The 21,539-nt window shown below is 43.1% G+C and overlaps 1 protein-coding gene across 3 annotated transcripts in view; it reads left to right on the top strand.

The window, feature by feature from the left end:
- Positions 1-21,539, top strand: part of LRRC7 (leucine rich repeat containing 7) — a 551,725-nt gene that overhangs the window by 271,004 nt on the left and 259,182 nt on the right. For all 3 annotated transcript variants that reach the window (XM_039911928.1, XM_039911927.1, XM_039911926.1), the window contains exon 7: positions 13,123-13,179. In XM_039911928.1, coding sequence (XP_039767862.1) covers positions 13,123-13,179 — 57 coding nt within the window. The remainder of the gene's footprint in view (positions 1-13,122; positions 13,180-21,539) is intronic.

The raw sequence follows: 21,539 nt of genomic DNA, 5'->3' as shown, positions 1-21,539 counted from the left end.
TCAAAAGCCATATTGATCGGGTGCCTGTTCTACAGAGCACTTTATAAGGGCTTAGGAGAGTGTACACAAATAAAAGACATGCTCTCTGCTCTCTTGGAGATAGGGAGGAAGGATTAAAGTTCCACATATGTGAACAGTGAAGGAAAGGAAGAGTTCAGAGAGTAAAATTATCTGTGACACCAAGGAATGAAACTTTCAGAACTTCCAGGTGGACCTAAGGAAAGTTTCCTCCCTGGGTGTGTACCCCTTAATCACTGTGATACTCACCCAACCCCCAGCTCTATAGCACTTATGTACAGTTTTGGTTTTGGGGTGGTTTTTTTTGGTTTTTTAATGGTATTAAAGTGCTTACTATATGCCAGGCATCATTTTAAATGTTGGGTTAAATACAAGCTTAATCAAGTTGGACACAGTCCATGTCCCACCTGGGGCTCACAGTCTTAATCACCATTTTACAGAGGGGGTATCTGAGGCACAGAGAAGTTTAAAAGACTTGCCCAAGGCTATACAGCAGGTATGTGGTGAAGTCGGAATTAGTACCCACGTCTTTTGACTCCCAGGCCCATGCGCATGCAGATCCTCACGCTATGGCATTATCCCTATGTAAAATGTATTTTAATGTCTGTCTCCCACTCTAGACTGTGGGTTCCTCATAGACAGGAATTGTTGCACCCACCCTATTGTACTGTGTTCTCCCAAGCACGGACTACATTCATTCATTCATTCAATTGTATTTTTTGAGTCCTTACTATATGCAGAGCACTGTACTAAGTGCTTGGAAAATTCAGTTCAGCAACAAATAGAGACAGTACCTGCCCACAACAGGCTCACAGTCTAGAAGGGGGGAGACAGGCATCAAAACAAGTAAACAGGCATCAATAGCATCAATATAAATAAATAGAATTATAGATATTTATTCATTCAATCGTATTTATTGAGCGCTTACTATTTGCAGAGCACGGTACAAAGTGCTTGGAATGTATTATTGGGCAACAGATAGAGATAATCCCTGCCCAACAATGGGCTCACAGTCTAGAAGGGGGGAGACAGATATCAAAACAAGTAAACAGACATCAATAGTATCAATATCAGTAAATAGAATTATAGATATATACACATCATTTATATAAATAAATATAATTACAAATATGTATCTATATAAACAAGTGCTGTGGGGTAGGGAGGGTGGTAGAGCAAAGGAAGAGAGTCGGGAGGAAGGGGGTGGGGAAGAGGAAAAGGGGGCTTAGTCTGGGAAGGCCTACTGGAAAAGGTGAGCCTTCAGTGCTCTGCATACAGTAAGCAGTCAGTAAATACTGTTGACTGATTGACTGAGTGATACACATTCACTGTAAAGATTTCAAATGCCTAAATGATTGGAGTATTTATTAAGCACTTACTCTAAGCCAAGCACTGCTCCAATCACTGGAGAGTAGATAAAAAAATCAGCTTTTTGGACACCCTAAATCAGTCAATTAAAGCTGTTCATTTAGCACTTACTGTGTGCAGAGCAGTGTACTAAGAGAAAGGGAGAGAAGCAGCATGGGGTGATGGATAGACCACAGCCTGGGAGTCAGAAAGTCGTAGGTTCTAATCCTGGCTCCACCATTTGTCTGCTGTGTGACCTTGGGCAAGTCACTTCACTGCTCTGTGCCTGAGTTACTTCATCTGTAAAATGGGGATTGAGACTATGAGTCCCGTCTCAGACAAGAACTCTGTTCAACTCCATTTGCTTATATCCTCCCCAGTGCTTAATGCAGTACCTGACACACAGTAAGCACTGAAAAAATACCACTATTATTATTACTATTATTATTATCATTATTATTAGAGTAAGTAGATTTGATCCTTGCCCACATAGATCGTGAAAACTAAAGGGAAGACAGACATTAAAACAGATTACAGATGAATATGTGCATAAATACTGTAGGGGTGGGGTGAAATTCTAAGTGCCCAGGTGAAAGGTTTTTAAGATTTTAAGATTTTAAGATTTTTAAGAAGAGGCAGATCTCTCACAATGCTACTGTGAAGGATGGGAGTTGAAGAGGGGGCAGGAGGAGAGTGGGACTAGAGAGGTGCAGGGGAGATTTTAGGGTGATCACACCTGATGATTTCAGGTTTTTCATTGAAATAGGTGGTAAGTGTCATTAGGGGCAACAGATGGGGGAGGCAGGGTGGCAGGGTTTGAGGAGGGAGTTAAAAGTTTGAAACAGTGCAGGTGAATGGACATGGCAGTCGATAAGGATGGGGAATTATTGTTGCTGGGAGGAAGAGAGGACAGAATAGTAGCAGGAGATGACGAGCTTGATACGGAGGAGGTTGGCCTGATGTCCAGCACCAATAGTGCTTCACAACTCTTGCAGAAAAGCAGAGGAATAAATCTGTGGAATAATAATAATAATCATTATGTTATTCGTTAAGCACTTACTTAACACTGTTAAGGCACTGTTTTCAGCACTGGGGTAGATACAAGATAATAATAATAATGTTGGTATTTGTTAAGTGCTTACTATGTGCCAAGCACTGTTATAAGCGCTGGGGTAGATACAAGGTTATCAGGTTGTCCCACGTGGGGCTCACAGTCTTCATCCCCATTTTACAGATGAGGTAACTAGGCACAGAGAAGTTAAATGACTTGCCCAAGGTCATACAGGTGACAAGTGGCAGAGCCGGTATAATCAGGTTGGACATAGTCCCTGCCCCACATGGAACTTGCAGTCATTCATTCAGTTGTATTTATTGAGCGCTTATTGTGTGCATAGAACTGTACTAGTGTCTACAGTCTTCATCCCTGTTTTATAAATGAGGGAACTGAGGCCCAGAGAAGTTAAGTGACTTGCCCAAGGTCACACAGCAGACAAATGGTGGAGCTGGGATTAGAACCGATGACCTTCTGACTCCCAGGCCCGTGCTCTATCCATTAGGCAATGCTGCTTCTGGAGATGATCCAGGACTGAAGGTTGATGATACAAGATCGATGGAGGGATAAGGGAGCGAAGGAGTTGAATTCAGTGGAGAGAGCAGAGTTGAGGACACGGATTTATGCGTATAGGTTGAGTAAGGAAACCAAATGGAGAATGATGACTAGAGAAACGGAGGGGTCGATATATCAGAAGTCTCTGTGGGTTGAGTGAGACCGGACAGTTTTATGAGGAAGGTAATTCTCCAATTCTTTCCTGGACCCCCTCCAACCAACCTAGCTTCCGCACCCTTCACTCCATGGAAACCACTCTCTCTAAAGGCACTGATGCCCTCCTCCTTGCTAAAATCCAGTGGCTTCTACTCCATCCTAATCCTTTTTGGCCGATCAGCTGCCCTTGACAAGTGAGGAGGTTATGGTTGAAAAGAGGAATTCCAGATTTGATGAGATTAGAAATTGTACAATGACTAGAAATGATGAGATCAACCTCTTGCTTAAGTTGGTTGGTGGGTGAGGTGGGGTGAAACAGGAAGTTGGTGGAGTTGAGGAGAAAGAGGAAGAGGGCAGCGGGAAGGTCAACAAAGAAGTAACATCCACTTGGATATTGAATTTCCAGAAGATCAGAATAGGGATGGAAAAAAGTGAGGAAGGACTCACAAGATAAGCAGCGTGGCTCAGTGGAAAGAGCACGGGCTTGGGAGTCAGAGTTCATGGGTTCGAATCCCAGCTCTACCACTTGGCAGCTGTGTGACTGTGGGCAAGTCACTTAACTTCTCTGTGCCTCAGTTACCTCATCTGTAAAATGGGGATTAAGACTGTGAGCCTCACGTGGGACAACCTGATTACCCTGTATCTACTCCAGCGCTTAGAACAGTGCTCTGCACATAGTAAGCGTTTAACAAATGCCAACATTATTAAGATAAGGGAGTAGGTATCTGATTATCATTTTACAAAACAGAACTCCTTATGTTCCCTGCCTTCCTCCTGACTTTCCCTTCACTATAGACAATACCATTACCCTCATGTCTCACAAGCCTTGGCGTTGTCCTCAATTCATCTCCCTCATTCAACCCACATATTCAACCTGTCACCAAATCCTGTCATTTCCACCTTCACGACCTCACTAAATCCATCCTTTCCTCTTATTCATTCATTCATTCAATAGTATTTATTGAGCGCTTACTATGTGCAGAGCACTGTACTAAGCTCATCCAAACTCTCATCCAAACTCACTGAACCAAACACCTATCCTTTCCCACCTGGGCCACTGCACCTGCCTCCTCACTGATCTCGCTGCCTCCTGTCTCTCCCCACTCTAGTCGGCACTTTGCTGCCTGGATCATTTTTCTATGAAAACGTTCATTTCATGTCTCTCCATTCCTCAGGAACCTCCAGTGGTTGCCCATCCACCTCCACATCAAACAGAAACCTCTCACCATCACCTGTAAAGCATTGTCAGCTTGTCCCCTCCTACCTTACCTCATTGATTTATAACAGTCCAGTCCACAGACTTTGCTCCCCTAGCACCAGCTTGCTTACTGTACTCTGATCACATCTACCTCACCCCCTTTTTCATGTCCTCCCTCTGGCCCAGAATTCCCTTCCCCTTCATACATGCCAGACCATCACTCTCCCAACTTCAAAGCCTTATTAAGGTCAAATCTCCTCCAAGATACCTTCCCCAATTAAACCCTCATTTCCCTGGCTTCCTCTCCCTTTTGCATCTTCTATGCATTTGGATCTGTACTCTTTGGGCATTTTCATTCATTCAGTCATATTTATTGAGCACTTAACTGGGTGCAGAGGTCTGTACTAACCACTTGGGAAAGTACAGCACAACAATAAATAGTGACATTCCCTGCCCACAATGAGTTTACAGTCTACAATGAGGGAGACAGACAACAATACAAATAAATCAAATAGATATGTACATAAGTGCTGTGCATCTGGGATAGGGGAAAGGGAGCAGGTGAGGGTGATGCAGGATGGAGTGAGAGATGAGGAAAAATGGAGCTTAGTCTGGGAAGGTCTCTTGGAGGAGATGTGCATTCAGTAAGGTTTTGAAAAGACGGACATTAATTGGCAGATTTGAGGGGGGAAGCCATTCCAGGCCAGAGGCAGGATGTGAGTAAGGGGTTGGCAGTGAGACTGATGAGATTGGGGCACTAGAGGAGCAAAATGAGTGAGCTGGATTGTAGAAGGAGAGATGTGAGGTGAGGTAGCAGGGAGCAATTGATGGACTGCTTTAAAGCCAGTGGTGAGGAGTGTTTGTTTAATAGGGAGGTGGTTGGGCAACCACTGGAGTTTTTTGAGGATGGGCGTGACATTCCCTGAACGCTTTTGTAGAGAAATGATCCGGGCAGCAGAGTGAAGAATGGAGTGCAGTGGGGAAAGAAAGGAAGCTGGGAGGTCAGCAAGGAGGCTGATGCACTAATCCAGGTGGAATACATTCCAAGCACTTAGTACAGTTCTCTGCACATAGTAAGTGCTCAATAAATACTATTGAATGAATGAATGAATAGGTTGAGTGATTGTATTAATGTGGTAGCAGTTTGGCTGGAGAGGAAAGGGCAGATTTTAGCTATGTTGTGAAGGTGGGACCGACAGGATTTGGTGACATATTGACTATGTGGGTTGAATGAGAGAGAGGGGTCGAGGATAACACCAAGGTTATGGGCTTGTGAGACAGAAAAGATGGTACTGCCATCTACAGTGATGGGAAAGTCAGGGGGAGGACAGGGTTAGCGTGGGAAAATAAGGAGCTCTGTTTTGTACATGTTAAGTTTGAGGTGCCTGGAAGACATCCAAGTAGAGATGACTTGAAGGCAGGAGGAGACTGGAAACTGGAAAGAGGGAGAGAGATCAGGACTGGAGATGTAGATTTGGTATCATCTGCATACAGGTGGTAGTTGAAGCCATGGGAGCAAATGAGTTCTCCAAGGGAGTGGGTATAAATAGAAAATAGAAGGGGACCCAGAACTGAACCTTGAGGGACCTCCACAGTTTGGTATTTGGTATTGGCTTCACCCTCAGCTCCAAAGCACTTATGTATATATCTATGAATTATGTATTATTAATTATATTAATATCTATCTCCCCTTCTAGAAGATAAAATCACTGTGGGCAGGAAACTTATCTTGTACACTCCCAACAGTATCTTATCTTGTCATGCCCAACCTCAAAAAACTCCAGTGGTTGCCCATCCACCTCCGTGGTAATTGGTACAGTGCTCTGCACAAAGTAAGCGCTCAACATATACCACTGATTGATTGATTTGATTTTACAGTTGAGGAAACTGAGGTCCAGAGGGACTGGGTGATTTAATGATGATGATAATTCTGGAATTTGTTAAGCGCTTACTGTATGTCAAATACTGTACTAAATGCTTGGGTAGATACAAGTAAATTGGGTTGGGCACAGTCCCTGTCCCACCTGGGGCTCACACTCCTAATCCCCATTTTACAGATGAGGAAACTGAGGCACAGACATGAAGTGACTTGCCCAGTCCCTCAGAAACCAGTCCCAAACTCCTTCTGAGGTGTGGGCTTCTCGTCAACTGCATGGTGTATTGCCAGAGACAGTCTTGTTTAAAGTTACAGAGCAGACCTGGAGTCAAAAACTAAATTTACCAACTCCAAGTGTCATGCACTTGCCACAATACCAATATCTGGTGAGGCCCAAAGCTGAGTGTGAAAGCATTAAACGTTTATAGGAGTGTGCATTCTCAATTCTCAGTGGGCCCTAAGGAGCACGGAGGAAGATTATGGACAGTTCTCCACATTCTAAACCTCCGATCAGAGAGTTACAATGAATGAAAGTTCATTATATTGAAAAACTGTCCCATGTGACCACTGGAAGTAGTCCTGAAGGTGGAATATAATGCCAGTGCAATTCCGCTCCAAAAGAATTAACCATTAGCTAGAATTGTCAGTATGAAATTGTTTCCCCTAATATTGCATAGGAGTATTTAATATAGTCCTCTGCATACAGTAAGCACTCCTCGATTGATGTCGCTGCTTGATTGGTTTGAGATTTTAAAATCAAAATTAGTTTTTCTAGCTCTCAGAGATCAGAATTATAAATTTCTTTTGGAAAAAGATCTTGCATTCTGTGGCTGTGTACCACAGTATGTGATGTTATCCAGAACGAGCACTTCTATGTTAAAAATTCTAGCCATGCTCTTAATGAAATCTCTGAAAAAACCCTCTCCATTCCCTGTGGAGTCATTGTCTGAGACATGAGGCAGGCTGTTGAATAATCAAACCTATTTGTCATCAGGAGTCCACAACTGCTGTCTGGGTAGCCAACGTGTGCCTTAGCCATCCGTCCGCTGAGTTTGCCCATTTTTTCTGCATTCAGGTTTGAGATAAGATGGTCAGGAATGCCTACCTCCTCTCTGGGAGCTCTAGTGACTTTGCCAAGGTCACACAGTAGGCAAGCGGCAGAGCCTGGATTAGAACCCGGGTCCTCTGACTCCAAGGCTCACGCTTTATCCACAAGGCTGTGCTGCATTCTGTCTCTCCCCCCACCAGTCCATACTTCATTCTTTAGTCCACATCTCTCCACTCTTCAAAAATCTCCAGCAGTTGCCCATCCACCTCTGCATCAAACAGGAACTCCTTACCATTGACTTTAAAGCATTCACTCAGCTTTCCTCCTACCTTACCTCACACTGATTTCTTACTACAACTTTGCTTCTGTAATGCCAACCTACTCACTCATTGTACCTCAGTGTCATCCATCTTTGCTCGAATCCTCCCTTCGGCCTGAAACTTCCTCCCACTTCATATAAGACAGACCACACTTTTCCCACCTTCAAATCTTTACTAAAATTACATCACCCTCCAAGAGGTCTTCTCAATCTTAGACCTCTTTTCCCAAACTCCCTCTCCCTTGTATGCCGCCTATGCACTTGAATCTGTACACTCTAAGCACTGGATATACACCCACCCTCAGCGACACGGGCATGGCTTAGTGCAAAAAGCATGAGTTTGGCATTCAGAGGTCGTGGGTTCTAATCCCGGCTCTGCCACTTGTCTGCTGTGTGACTTTGGGCAAGCCACTTCACTTCTCTGTGCCTCAGTGACCTCATGTGTAAAATGGGAATTAAGACTATGAGTCCCACATGGGACAACCTGATTATCTTGTATCTAACCCAGCAGTGTAATTTGTTTTAATTTCTGTCTCCCTTTCTAGACTGTAAGCTCCTTGTGGTAGAAAGCATGCTTACCAACTCTGTCATATTAAACTCGCCCAAGCCCTTACTACAGTGCTCTGCATACAATAAACTCTCAATAAATACAATTGATTGATTAATAGATAGAGTGAGAGCACTGTATTAATGCTTGGGAGAATACAGTAGAAAGATCCCTTCTCTTAAGGGGCTTACAGTTTATTAGTGGGGAAGAAGAAATAGACAGATATGAATTATAGAGAGGAGGAAGAAACAGAGATTATGATGTGGGGTATGAGCAAGGGACTGGAAACCTGGAGACCTAGATTCTACTCCCAGGTCTGACGTATGTCTGCAGTGTGACTTTGGGTTGACTGACTGATTATGGTATTTCTTAATTGCTTACTATGTGTCAAACACTGTTCTAGGTGCTGAGGTACAAGTTAATTAGGTCGGACAGAGTCCCTGTCCCACATGGGACTCACAGTCTAAGTGGAAGGGAGAATAGGGATCTCCATTTTACAGTTGGGGAAATTGAGGCCCAGAGAAGTGAAGTGACTTGGCCAATAACACGCAGCAAGCAATTGACATAGCCAGGATTAGAACCCAGGTCCTTTTGGCTCCCAGACCCATGCTCTTTCCACTAGACTACACTACTTCTCCATTTAACTTCTCCATGCCTCAGATTCTTCATCTATAAATGGGGCTAAGATACTGCTTCTTCTACCTCTTAGGCTGTGAGTTCCATGTGGGGCAGGGAATATTTCTCATCTCGTTATCCTGTATCTACCCCACCACTTAGCACAGTGCTTGGTACATAGTAAATGCTTAATAAGTATCATCATTTTATTATATCTTATAAAGGGAAACAGGTCAGGTGTGGTGACTATTTAAGGGCTTAAGTGGTGTGAAAGTGTGGGCAATTGAGGATAGAAGTTGGGGAGATAAGGATTTAATTGGGGGAAGCCTTCTGGAGGAGATGTGATTTCATAAGAACTTTGAAAATGGGGAAAGCAGGGGTCTGACAATCGTGAAGGAGGGAAGTGTTCCAGGCAGGGAGGAGAAAGTGAGCAAGAGGTCAGCAGCAGGAGAGATGAGAATGAGGTCCAGTGAATTTGTTAGCTTGAGAGGAACCAAGAGTGCAGGCTGAGGAGCAGTGGGAGAAGAAAGGGGATAAATGGGAGCGATAGAGAGTTGATTCGGCTCCTTACTGCCTCTGATCAGAAGTGTCTGCTGGGTCTCAAGAAGGCAGCAACATGGTCCAGTGGAAGGATCATGGGCCTGGGAGTCAGAGGACCTGGGTTCTAATCCCAGCTCCATCACATACTTGCCTGTTGTGCGACCTTGGGCAAATCACTTCATTTCTCTGGGTCTTGAGTTTCCTCACCTGTTCTCTTACTTAGACTGTGAGTCCCACGTGGGATAGGGACTGTGTACAACCTGATTGATTTGTATCTATCCCAGTGTTTAGAACAGTGTTGGCCACATAGTAAGTATTTTTTTAAAATACCATTTTAAAAGAAGGTAGCCACTGGAGGATTTGAGGAGTGGGGAGATAATGTACATGTTCTAGAAAAGTGATCCAGGTGACAGAATGAAGTATGGCCTGGAGAAGGGAGCGCCTGGAAACAGGAAGACCAGTGAGAAGGCTGAGCCATTAGTCAAGCTAGGATATGACCAGTGCCTGGACTATTCATTCAGTAGTATTTATTGAGTGCTTACTAGGTGCAGAGCACTGTACTGAGCACTTGGAATGTACAATTCGGCAACAGATAGAGACAATCCCTGCCCATTGATGGGCTCACAGTCTAAATGGGGGAGACAGACAGCAAAGCAAAACAGAACAAAACAAAAACAAGAAAACATCATCAATATAAATAGAATCAAGGATATATATACCTTATTAACAAAAATAAATAGGGTAATAAAAATATATACAAATGAGCACAGTGCTGAGGGGAAGTGGGGAGAGCAGAGGGTGGGGGGGAAGAGGAGGGCAGAAGGAAAGGAGGAGGGACTAGTGTGGTAACTATTCAAATAAAGCAGAAGGGGCAGATTTGAGAAATGTTGTGAAGGAACGACCAACCAGGATTGGATGACAGACTGAATACAGAGGTTGAAAGAGAAGGAGGAGCCAAAGATACTGCCAAGTTTGCAGCTTTAAGAGATGAAGAGGATGGTAATTTTTTTTAATCATTATGAGGATTTGGAAAGAACTATGAGAAGTTGAGTTTGTACATACTGAACTGGAGATGCTGGCTGGACCTCCATGTTGAGATGTCCAGGAGGCAGAAGGAAAGGTAAGATTGCAGAGAAGAAAAGAGGTCAGGGCCAGTGAGGTAAATTTGGGAGTCATCCGCAAGGAGGTAGTTTCCCTGGCCCTGATATTTCTCCAGTAGAAGCAGTTATCTCCAAATACTTGTCGGAAGACCATCGTAAAGGCTAAACCTCAGATTTATCTGTCCCCAGTTGATCTGTCCCCAAGATTGGCTGGGGGGAACTGTGTGATGTCTGTCCAGGACCAAGTCTGTCCAGACATATGTTCATAGCATCATTCATACTCCCATCCCCACAGAGGCCTATGCAGGGTATTTCCAGACCCTGGGCCTGAGTGACTGTAGGTTTTGGTCCCTGGCCCTGATATTTCTCCAGTAGAAGCAGTTATCTCCAAATACTTACCCAGAGGTAGTAATTGAAGCAGCATGCCTAGTGGGTAGATCACGGGCTTGGGAGTCAAAAGGACCTGGGTTCTAAATCTGGCTCCACCATTTGTCTGCTGTAGGACTTTGGACAAGTCACTTAACTTCTCTGTGCCTCAGTTACCTCATATGTTATGGGAATTAAGACTGTGAGCCCGATGTGGGACAGGGACTGTGTCCAACCCAATTAATTTGTATTTACCCCAGTGCTTAGTACAGTGCCTAAACTGTAGTAAGAGCTTAACAAATACCATTAAGCAAAAAAAATAAAACAGTGGAGTTGATGAGTTCCCAAGGAGAAGAAAAGAAAAGCCAGAAAAGAACCTTGAGGAACACCCATAATTAGGGCTTGGGAGGCAAGGGATGAGTGGATGAAAAGGATCGAGTCTAGTAAGTTGTAGATGTAAGAGGAGAACCGGTAGAGAAATGTGTCAGAAAAACCAAAATTAGATTGTGTTTCCAGGGGAAGAATGTGGTCTTCAATGTCTAAGGCAGTCAAAAAGTCAAGCAGTTATAGAAGGAATAGAGCCCCTTAGATTTGGGAAGGAGGAGGAGGACATGGGAGACCTTGGGGTGAGCAGTTTCAGTTGATGAGTGGAGGAAATTTACTGTGGAAGTAATCCAGGGCTAGGATTGTTGGCATGAGATCAACAGAGAGACAGGGGGTGGAGGGAGTTTTGTTCAGAGGAGGAGGTGGATTTAATGGCATAAATCTATGCATCAAGTTAAGGCAGGTTGGGTAGGGGGACCAAAAAGTGGAGGGTATCTAAGGTTTGGAGCTCTTTGGCAAGATGAGAGCAGCTTTGCAAGGAGGAAGGGTGTGGGAAAGAAGAAAGGTTGATAAGTTGTGGTCAGAGAGTGAGGTTTTAGAGCTGAAGGGAGAGATGGTACACTGGCTGGTGATGAGAAGATTCAGTTCTGTCCAAGTAGGTGAGTGGACTGGGTGGGTTGGAGCAGAACATAGGGGAAAATGAGGATGAGAAGAAATGGGTAGCTGAAGAAATCATACACACCAACTCTGTCCCCAAAGATCAGTATGGGGAGGAAAAAGGGACCAAAGGAAGGTGAGAAAGACATCAAAGCTGGGCTTCAGAACAAGAGAAGTTGAGGGATGGAAGCAGCTCAACTTTTTCCTCTCTTTCCAGTGAGACAAAACAAGTGGGAGATGGTCACCCCAACTCCCCATCCCCCAGGAGAGATCAACAGGAAAGAGAGGATCATCTGGTGTGAGCCAGGTCTCTGTGATAGGAAGGAAGAGCAGGGGCAGGGTTGGGAAGAGGTCCAGGTTGTCCTTGATGGACTGGGGATCCCAGGCTGCATCTTCTAGACAGGGAAATGGGGCAGGGCCCCAGGGAGGATTGAGCCCGGGAATCAGGGTGAGCTGATGGTGTGATGCTGGGAATGGGTGGTGGTGGTTGACAGAGAAAGAAGAGAACAGGCCTATGCAGAGCAGTATTTCCAGACCCTGGTCCTGAGTGGCTGTAGTGTTTGTCCCTGGCCCTGATACTTCTCCAGTAGAAGCAGTTATCTCCAAATATTTTTCAGAAGACCTTCATAAAGGCTAATCTTGAGCCAGTCAATTGCCCCAATATCTGTCTCTGAGATTGATCGGGGGGAACTGTGTGATGTCTGACCAGGACCAAGTCTGTTCATATATATATTCATAGCATCATTCATCCTCCCATCCCCACAGCACATATAATAATAATAATAATAAAAAGTTATGGCATTTGTTAAATGCTTACTATGTGCCTGGAACTGTACTAAACCCTGGGGTGGACACAAACAAATCGGGTTGGACAAAGTTCCTGTCCCACATGGGGCTCACAGTCTCAAGCCCCATTTTACAGGTGAGGTCACTGAGGCACAGAGAAGTGAAGTGACTTGCCCAAGATCACACAGCAGACAAATGGCAGAGCTGGGATTAGAACCCAAGACCTCTGACTCCCAAGCCCGTGCTCTATCTACTAGGCCTGTATATAGCTGTAACCTATGTATTTATAGTAATGTCTGTCTCCCCCTCTAGCCTATGAGCTCATTGTGGGCAGGGAATTTGTCTCTGGTTGTATTGTACTGGCCCAAGTGCTTAGTACACTGTTTTGCACATGGTAAAGGCTCAATAAGTATGATTGAATGCATAATACTTTACTTCCCTAACTTTCACCTCTCATAACAATGTGGATCTATCCCCCAAGGGCTTATCCAACCTTTGAATTTATTGGTATTTTTGAGCTGCTCAAATTGCCTCGTGACAAATCCCTTAAACCATTGTATGCGATGTATCTGATTTTTCTCTGTGTAAATTAAGAAATATTTTCCATCCATTTCCACAGACTTGTGAAATTGCGGATCTTAGAGTTAAGAGAAAACCACTTGAAAACTCTACCAAAGTAAGTGATAAGCATTTTACCAAAATTTTGATGTATGGATTTCAAATTCTGGTTGGATGTAGTATGTACTTATTGCTCCTTGTGCTCAGACATTGTTGTTCAGTGAGTCTTCCTGGAGGTTTTCTAACTTGGTCTCTGAAGAAGCATGGCATATGCGAGAGATAATGGGAAAATTAAAAAATTGTTCTGCCTTCGAAAAAATGTGATTACAAACACAAGATTGTAAAGTGAATATTCATGTAAAATGGAGCTAGGGTCTGGCTCTGGCATGAAGCTAGAGATACAAGACAGGGGAATCCACTATTAATATGCAGACCACAGTGTCTGATTGTTCAGAGAAAGAAAATTCACAAATTTTCCGAAGTGGTTAAAATCTTTGGCAAATCAGTGGTTACTTGCTTTTGTGACCAAATAGGATGTTGAGAAAATGTTTGGTATTAACTTATTTTTTTCTCATCTTTCATGATCTTGGGTTTTAATGGATCATTGCAAAGCTTTTGTAAAAGAAGAATGATTTTCAGAGCCTTCTGTTTGTCACTTCTCCAGTCTAGACATACAGAGAGGATTTCGTTCTGTGGCACCAAAGAAAACGTAGAGTTTGTGAGCTTTAAAAATGATTTCTTGTGGGGGTAGAGGAATTCCTTTCTCCAAAAAGAAAAAAGCAGGCTTCAACCAGGTTTATATTTAAATTTTCCAATTTTAACTTGTTTACAAACATTTAAACTACGTAATTACTGGGGCGGTGGATGTTAGCTGTACCTTAGAGATCGGTTTTCTGTGGGGCTGAAGCCAGGTGTGTTTTCTTTCCTTTAGTAGATTTCCCAAAACCAAAGAAGACTTCTGCTTAAGATTGTTGTGAGAACCTGGACAAGTCACTTAACTTCTCTGTGCCTCAGTTCTGTTCTCCCTCCTATTTAAGCTGCAAGCTCCATGCAGAAAAGGGACTGTGTCCAACCTGATTAACATGTAAACTTGTATCTACCCCAGCGCTTACAACCTTGTTTGACATATAGTAAGCACTTAACAAATATCATTAAAAAAAAAAGATTGTTCCATTTTCACCAGCTGGAAAATTAAATGTTTTCAATATGGCCTAGTGGATACAGCACAGACCTGGAAGTCAGAAGGACCTAATCCCAGCTCTGCCACTTGTCTGCTGTGGGACCTTGGACAAGTCACTTTACTGCTCTGTGCCTCAGTTCCCTGATCTGTAAAATGGGGATTAAGACTGTGATTCCCATGAGGGACAGGGACTACTGTATACAATCTGGTTAGCTTGTATCTTCCCCAGCTCTTAGAATAGTGCTTGACACATAGTAAGTACTTAAAAAATATTATTATTGTCATTGTCGTTATTATTCATTCAGTTGTTTTTATTGAGTGCTTACTGTGAGCAGAGCACTGTACTAATCATTTGGGAGAGTACAGTAATAATAATAATAATGGTATTTGTTAAGCACTTACTATGTGCCGAGCAGTCTGGGGTTGATACAAGGTAAGCGGATTGTCCCACGGGGGTCTCACAGTCTTATTCCCATTTTACAGATGAGGTAACTGAGGCACAGAGAAGTGAAGAGGCTTACCCATGGTCACACAGCAGATAAGTAGAGGAGCCAGGATTAGACTCCCATCCTCTGACTCCCAAGCCCCTCCTCTTTCCACTAAGTCAAGCTCATAGTCCCTGTCCAAACAAGCTTACAGTCTAGAGGAAGGGAGACATATATTAATATAAATTACTAAATTGTATATATGTATGTAAGTGCTGTGGGGCTGGGAGGGCGATGCAGAAGGGAATGGGAGAATAGGAAAGGGTGGCTTAGGAATGGCCTCTGGGAGCAGACGTGCCTTCATTAAGGCTTTGAAGTGGGAAGAGTATTATTATTATTATATTATTATTATGTGACTCTCAGAATATGTCTGGGCAATGCAACATTTCTATGCTATGCAAAGTCAAGTGATTTCAGTATGAGAACTGGGATAATGCCTCCTGCCAGGAAGTAGATTGTGTTGGCAGGATACGGGCCATGAAACAATATAAACAGCTCTCCTTTGGGGCTAGACAATTATTGTTCTGAGAATGAAATGCTTCCAAACGGAGTGTGGTTTTGGTGCAGTCTTTGTCACTGTTATACAGTAGCAAATTACTTTATGAAGAGAATGGGAAGTATCAGTGTCAACTGAAATGTCTACACAAAACATTGCCTGGTGGACACCAGCTAGAGATCCAGCCTAAGACTCTTAGCTATAAGTATTTTACACTGACACTGTGTATTGAAATATCAATATTTTATTCTGAATTTTTGTTGGGGTGGTTGTGGGTTTTGGTGTTTTCTTACAGATTGTCAGTAAGATCACATAAAGCATTAAAGAGTTAGCAAAAAATGAATTATCTTCAAATAAATGTATTGTAACCCTGGGGAACAATAGACATTTTGGCCTGTTGAATATAGAAGTGCAGAGAGTGGACACTTCTTTCTCCAAATTATCTAATGTCTGTATTCATAACGTAGTTTCCTTTATGTACACTGCCTCTTGGTCTAAACCTCTTGGTCCAAAATTTCACCAATACAGACCACTGTTATGCTAGTCAGATTTGCTCTGTTTCTTCTGTTCTTTATCCTGCTTTTGATATCCCATGAAAAGCAATACAGCTTTGTGAAAAGAAATTTCAGGACTGTAATAGTTATTTAGGAGCAGACTTCTGATCTCCTCAGTAGTGCTATAGAAAGGTTGCGATACCACCAACTCAGTAATTTAATGCCTCTTTTATTCTTTGTTTCTCCTACCCATTCCAAACCCACATATCTGCCTGCTCTTCTTTTACAAATGCACAAATATTAGGTGATATAGATTGCATAAAGGCTTCTGTCCCCCAGGCAGATTGAAGAAATGTTTTGAAGTGAGTGTTCCTTTTAATATAACCCACAGGCACTAAGACAAAGTTGCTATAAATTAAATGTCCAGCAGAACTGTCCTCCTTTGGGTGAAAAGAATGATTTCTACAAAGTGCTTCTTTTTGGAAGATACTTGCATATCACTTCTGTCTAATGCATTTGTTCTCACACTGCCTAAATCTTTTATCTTTCTGTATGGTACTTTTCTCAAACCTGAGTGCTCGTATTGATTTTATCTCATACATCTGTTTTCATTTGGTATGATTTTAATACTGAGGTCATTCTGTATTCATACCATATTCTATTTATATAGTCTCTGTACAATGACTCTGATTTTGTATTGTAATTCAGTCCCTTTGATTAGGATCACTATTAGCAAGTATGGCTTAGTAAATAGAGCACAGGCCCGGGAGTCAGAAGGACCTAATAATAATAATAATTGTGGTATCTGTTAAGCGATTACTATGTGCCAGGCACTGTGACTAAGCACTGGGGTAGATACAAGCAAATTGGATTGAACACAGTCCCTGACCCATGTGGGGCTCACAGTCTCAATCCCCATTTTACAGATGAGATAACTTTCTCTGAGATAACAGAGAAGTTAAGTGACCTGCCCAAAGTCACACGGTAGACAAGTGGCAGATCCAGGATTAGAACCCATGACCTCCTGACACCCAGGCCCGTGTACTTTCCACTACACCGTGCTGCTTCTTTTAGTCCTGGGTTCTAATGCTGGCTCCCCCATGGGTCTGCTGTGTGACTTTGGGAAGTTGTTTCACTTCTCTGGGCCTCTGTTACCTCATTTGTAAAATGGGGATTGAGATTGTTAGCCCCATGTGGGACAGGGACTGTATCCAAACTGATTAACTTGTATGTACCCAGTGCTTAGAACAGTGCTTGGCACATTATGTAAACCCTTAATAAGCATCATAATAATGAGTAAGCAAATTGAGCGCCATAGAGTGTTACTTCCCTGACGTGACTGGGGAGATAATACTCTTTCAGGTTGGGAAATGTGTATTGGAAAAATATTGATTTTTTTCAAGAAGCAGAACTTAGTTGTTTTTATTTTCCCATTTTTGTAATCAATAAGAAAATCAATGAGAAAATCAGTCATGAGGAGAGTTGTCCTTCGGTTTAAAGTTGACAATGTCAGGAGGGAGCAGGATGTTGAATGTCTAGGAGAAAGATTCTCTTGCACACTTTTAGTCAAAGGAGCAGCGAATAAATCCATCAATCATGAATCGATCAATGTTTTAAACTGAGCAATTACTGTGTGCCTAGCACACAGTCCTCTCCTTGACTTTTCCATCACTGTAGATAGCACCACTAACCTTCCTATCTCACAAGCCCGAAACCTCATTCAACCCACATATTCAACCTGTCACTAAATCCTGGCGATTCAACCTTCACAACATCACTAAAATCCTCCCTCACCTCTCCATCCAAACTGCTGCTATGTTAGTCCAAGCACTTATCCTTTCCCGTCTTCATTAGTATCACCCCCTTGCTAACCTCCCAAGCCTCCTGTCTCTCCCCACTCTGTACTTCCCTCCACTGCCTGGATTATTTTTCTATAAAAACACTCCTCAAGAACCTCCAGTGATTGCCTATCCACCTCCGTATCAAACAAACTCCTTACTGTCAACTTGAAAGCACTCAGTCACCTTACCCCCTCCTAACTTAAGTCACTGCTTTCCCACACACTTTGCTCCTCTAGTACCAGCCTGCTTACTGTCCTTCAGTCTCATCTAGCTCACCACCCACCTCTTGCCCACATCCTGCCTCTGGCCTGGATCACTGTTGCTCTTCATATCCAACAGACCCTAACTTTCCCCACCTTCAAAGACTTAGTGAAGGCACATCTCCTCCAAGAGGCCCTCTGTGATAAAGTCCACCCTCATTTCCTCTTCTCCCTCTCACTCTGTGTCACTCGAACTTGTATTTCCACCCTCCCTCAGTCAACCCTCCCTCAGCCCCACAGCACTTATGTATATTTCCAGGATCAATTTATTTATATTAATGTCTGTCTCCCCCTCTAGACTGTAAACTCATCGTGGGCAGAGAACATGTCTACCAACTCTGCTATATTGTACTCTCCCAAGTGCTTAGCAAAGTACTCTGCACACAGTAAATGCTCAATAAATATGATCGACTGATTGATTATCGGTCACTTTGGGGGCAAGCTGAAACCCAAGGAAGATTGGCCAATCCAGTAAGCAGCAGGGTGAATTTGCTCAGATCCTTCCTGCTTTTTCAGACTTGTGCTATCACCTGTTGCAAATATGATGCATATTTTAATTGATTTTTTAAAATTATCCTTTGGGCATAAATAAATCATTTTCAATTTATTGTTGGATTTTATTGTTCAATTTTATTGTTGCAATATATTCAGCCTTTTTCTGTTTAAAAGGTTTGTACTAAGTAAAGTGAATCCACGGTAATTGATTATAAAATCCCTGAGGTTTCTTGGGAGGAAAATTCCAGGTGGAAAGGCCATAAACTATGACTCGCTGCCTTTAAAGGTTGCTTCACCCTTTGTTTTTGGTTTTTCTGTGGTATTTATTGAGTGCTTACTATGTGCAGAGCTGCATACTAAGCATTTAGGAACATTCAATACAACAAAGTCAGTAGAGGGGATCCCTGCCCACCAGGCCTTTTTCCTTACAACTGTGACCCGATAAGGGATATGGAGAAGAAAGCAGCTTCAGGCAGCTCTCTTGGGGTTGCCAGACACCTCTTGGCTCACCTGGAAGCAGTAAATTTTAATTATCTTATCTGTCTATTGCATTATGTGTTGCTCTTGTCCATCTCTTGACCAGCTCCTTGCCCACATCCTTCCGCTGACTTGGAACTCCTTCCCCCTATGTAGCCAACAGACTACAATAAGAATAATAATAATTATGGTATTTGTTCAGCACTTACTATGTGGCAAGCCCTGTTCTAAGCACTAGGGTAGATACAAGGTAATCAGGTTGGACACAGTCTTAATCCCCATTTTACAGATGAGGTAACTGAGACACAGAAAAGTTAAGTGACTTGCCCAAGGTCACACAGCAGACAAGTGACGGAGCCAGGATTAGAACCCACATCCTCTGACTCCCAAGCCTGTGCTCTTGCCAATAGGCCTTGCTGTCATTTTCCCCACCTTCAAAGTCCTCCTAAAATCATATCTCCCCTAAGAGGCCTTGCCCATATAAGCAATCATTCTGCTCCCTCTCTCTTCTGCAGCCCCCTTGAACTTGGATTTATACCCTTTATTCACCTCACCATCAGCCCCACTGCACTTATGTACATATCTGTAATTTATTTATATCAGTTGTCTGTCTCCTTCTCTATTCTGTAAGCTTCTTGTAGGCAGGAACATATCTGCCAATTCTATCGTACTCTCCCAAGTGCTTAATACAGAACTCTGCATACAGTAAGTGCTCAATAAATACCCCTGATTGATATTAGATTGCAAGTTGCTTTAGGGAAGGGATCAAGTCTACTAATTTTAGGGGTGTAGTATTGACTGTTGCTTAATTGATTGGTGGGTTTCATAGGTTATTGTGTGTAGAGCACTGTACTAAGTGCTTGGGAGAGTTCAATACACTAGAATTGGTAGGCAAATTCCCTGCCCACAATGACAGCTCACAGCAACAGTGTTTATTAAGGCTTATAGTGTGCAAAGCACTCTACTGAGCACTGGGAAAAAGTACACTGACAAGAATGAGACACTATCCCTGGCCGGCTTGGCTCAGTGGAAAGAGCCTGGGCTTTGGAATCAGAGGTCATGGGTTCGACTCCCAGCTCTGCCATTTGTCAGCTGTGTGACTGTGGGCAAGTCACTTAACTTCTCTGTGCCTCAATTACCTCATCTGTAAAATGGGGATTAAGACTGTGAGCCTCACGTGGGACAACCCGATTACCCTGTATCTACCCCAGTGCTTAGAACAGTGTTCTGCATATAGTAAGCACTTAACAAATAACAACATTATTATTATTAAAAATAAGGTGGGACAAGATTTAGCAAACACAGTGGAAACGTTAAAATACTATAAATACAAAACAACACAAAAGACAGTTTAAAAGTGCCGTGAACATGGGGACTTGTAGTGGCCTTAGGATCCTACCACACAGGTCATTGAGAATCCAGGCACAACCAAAGCTTCCCAAACATCGAAAATCTTGAGAGGCTGAATGCTGCTGCTATTTTAATTCCCGGGAACCTCCAAGCCCAGGGTGTGCCGGGAGCAGGGGGCCCAGGATGTGGTGATGGGAAGGTTGCTGAGGTACCCTGTGGCTTTGCTCTGCAGACTTTGTGCTCCTCTCCCAGGACCCTTTGGTAATAGTATTTATTAGTATTATTCTTTACTCTTACTTGGTGCAGCACATTGTGTACTAAGTACATGAGAATACAACACGTTACCTCCCCACAAGGAGCCTCCCCCCATTAGGAAAGACAAACATAAGAATGTTTACAACTACAGAAGTCCAAAGCAATTATTGTATAGTTGAGAAAGTAACTGTATATGTATGTCTGCTGTGGATGAGTATAAATGAGTTCATCAGTGCAATAGTTGGCTGGAGGGTACACACAGTTTGGAGTGCTGAAAAATTAATCTGCAAAGGCTGATTGAATTCTAAGAGAGTTTTGAATATACTAAGTGCTTGAGGGAGTATGGTATAACAGTGAACAGACACATTCCCTGCCCACAACGAGCACACGGTCTAGAGAGGGCTTGAAAGAGGAGAGATGTGGATCAAGGGCCGCTTGGAGAAAATGATCAGTGCAGCAGTGCGTAATACAGATTAGAGTGAAGAGAGGTTGGAGGTGGGAGGACATAGAGGCTCATGCAGTAGGTGGCTGTGATATGATGAGAACAGGGTGGTAGCTGTTTGGGTGGGAGGAAGGATTGAATCTAGGAAATGCTGTAGGAAATGTGTAGGAAACACAAGCCTCACCACTAGGTCATTCATTCATTCAATTGTATTTATTGAGCGCTTACTGTGTGCAGAGCACTGTACTAAGCACTTGGAAAGTACAATTCGTACAAGGTGGTGGAACTCAACAGCAGAGTCAGAGTGGGAGGCTCTGCAAGGGGAAGCATCCTGGCCTAGTAGAAAGAGCATGGGTCTGGGAGTCAGAAGACCTGGGTTCTAATCCTGGCTCTGCCATTTCGCTTGCTGTGTGACCTTGGGCAAGTCACTTTACTTCTCAGGGCCTCAAGTTCTTCATCTGCATAATGGGAATTCAATACCTGTTCTCTTTCCCCCTTAAACCGGAAGCTCCATGTGGATCCTACTGGTTTTTCTTGTTCAGCCCCCTTAGTTCAGTGCTTGGCACAGAGTAAGTGCTAAACAAATATTATTACTACCATTATTATTATTATTATTATTATTATTATCAGGAGATTCTGGAAGGGAGAGGAAATCAGGACTGAAACAAAACCTTTCTAGAGCCTATTAGAAGCCGGGAGAGCT

Source organism: Ornithorhynchus anatinus, chromosome 4 (genome assembly GCF_004115215.2).
Source record: "Ornithorhynchus anatinus isolate Pmale09 chromosome 4, mOrnAna1.pri.v4, whole genome shotgun sequence".
NCBI classification, from domain to species: Eukaryota; Metazoa; Chordata; class Mammalia; order Monotremata; family Ornithorhynchidae; genus Ornithorhynchus; species Ornithorhynchus anatinus.
Note: the sequence above shows the minus strand (reverse complement) of the source record. Positions and strands in the feature narration are given on the sequence as shown.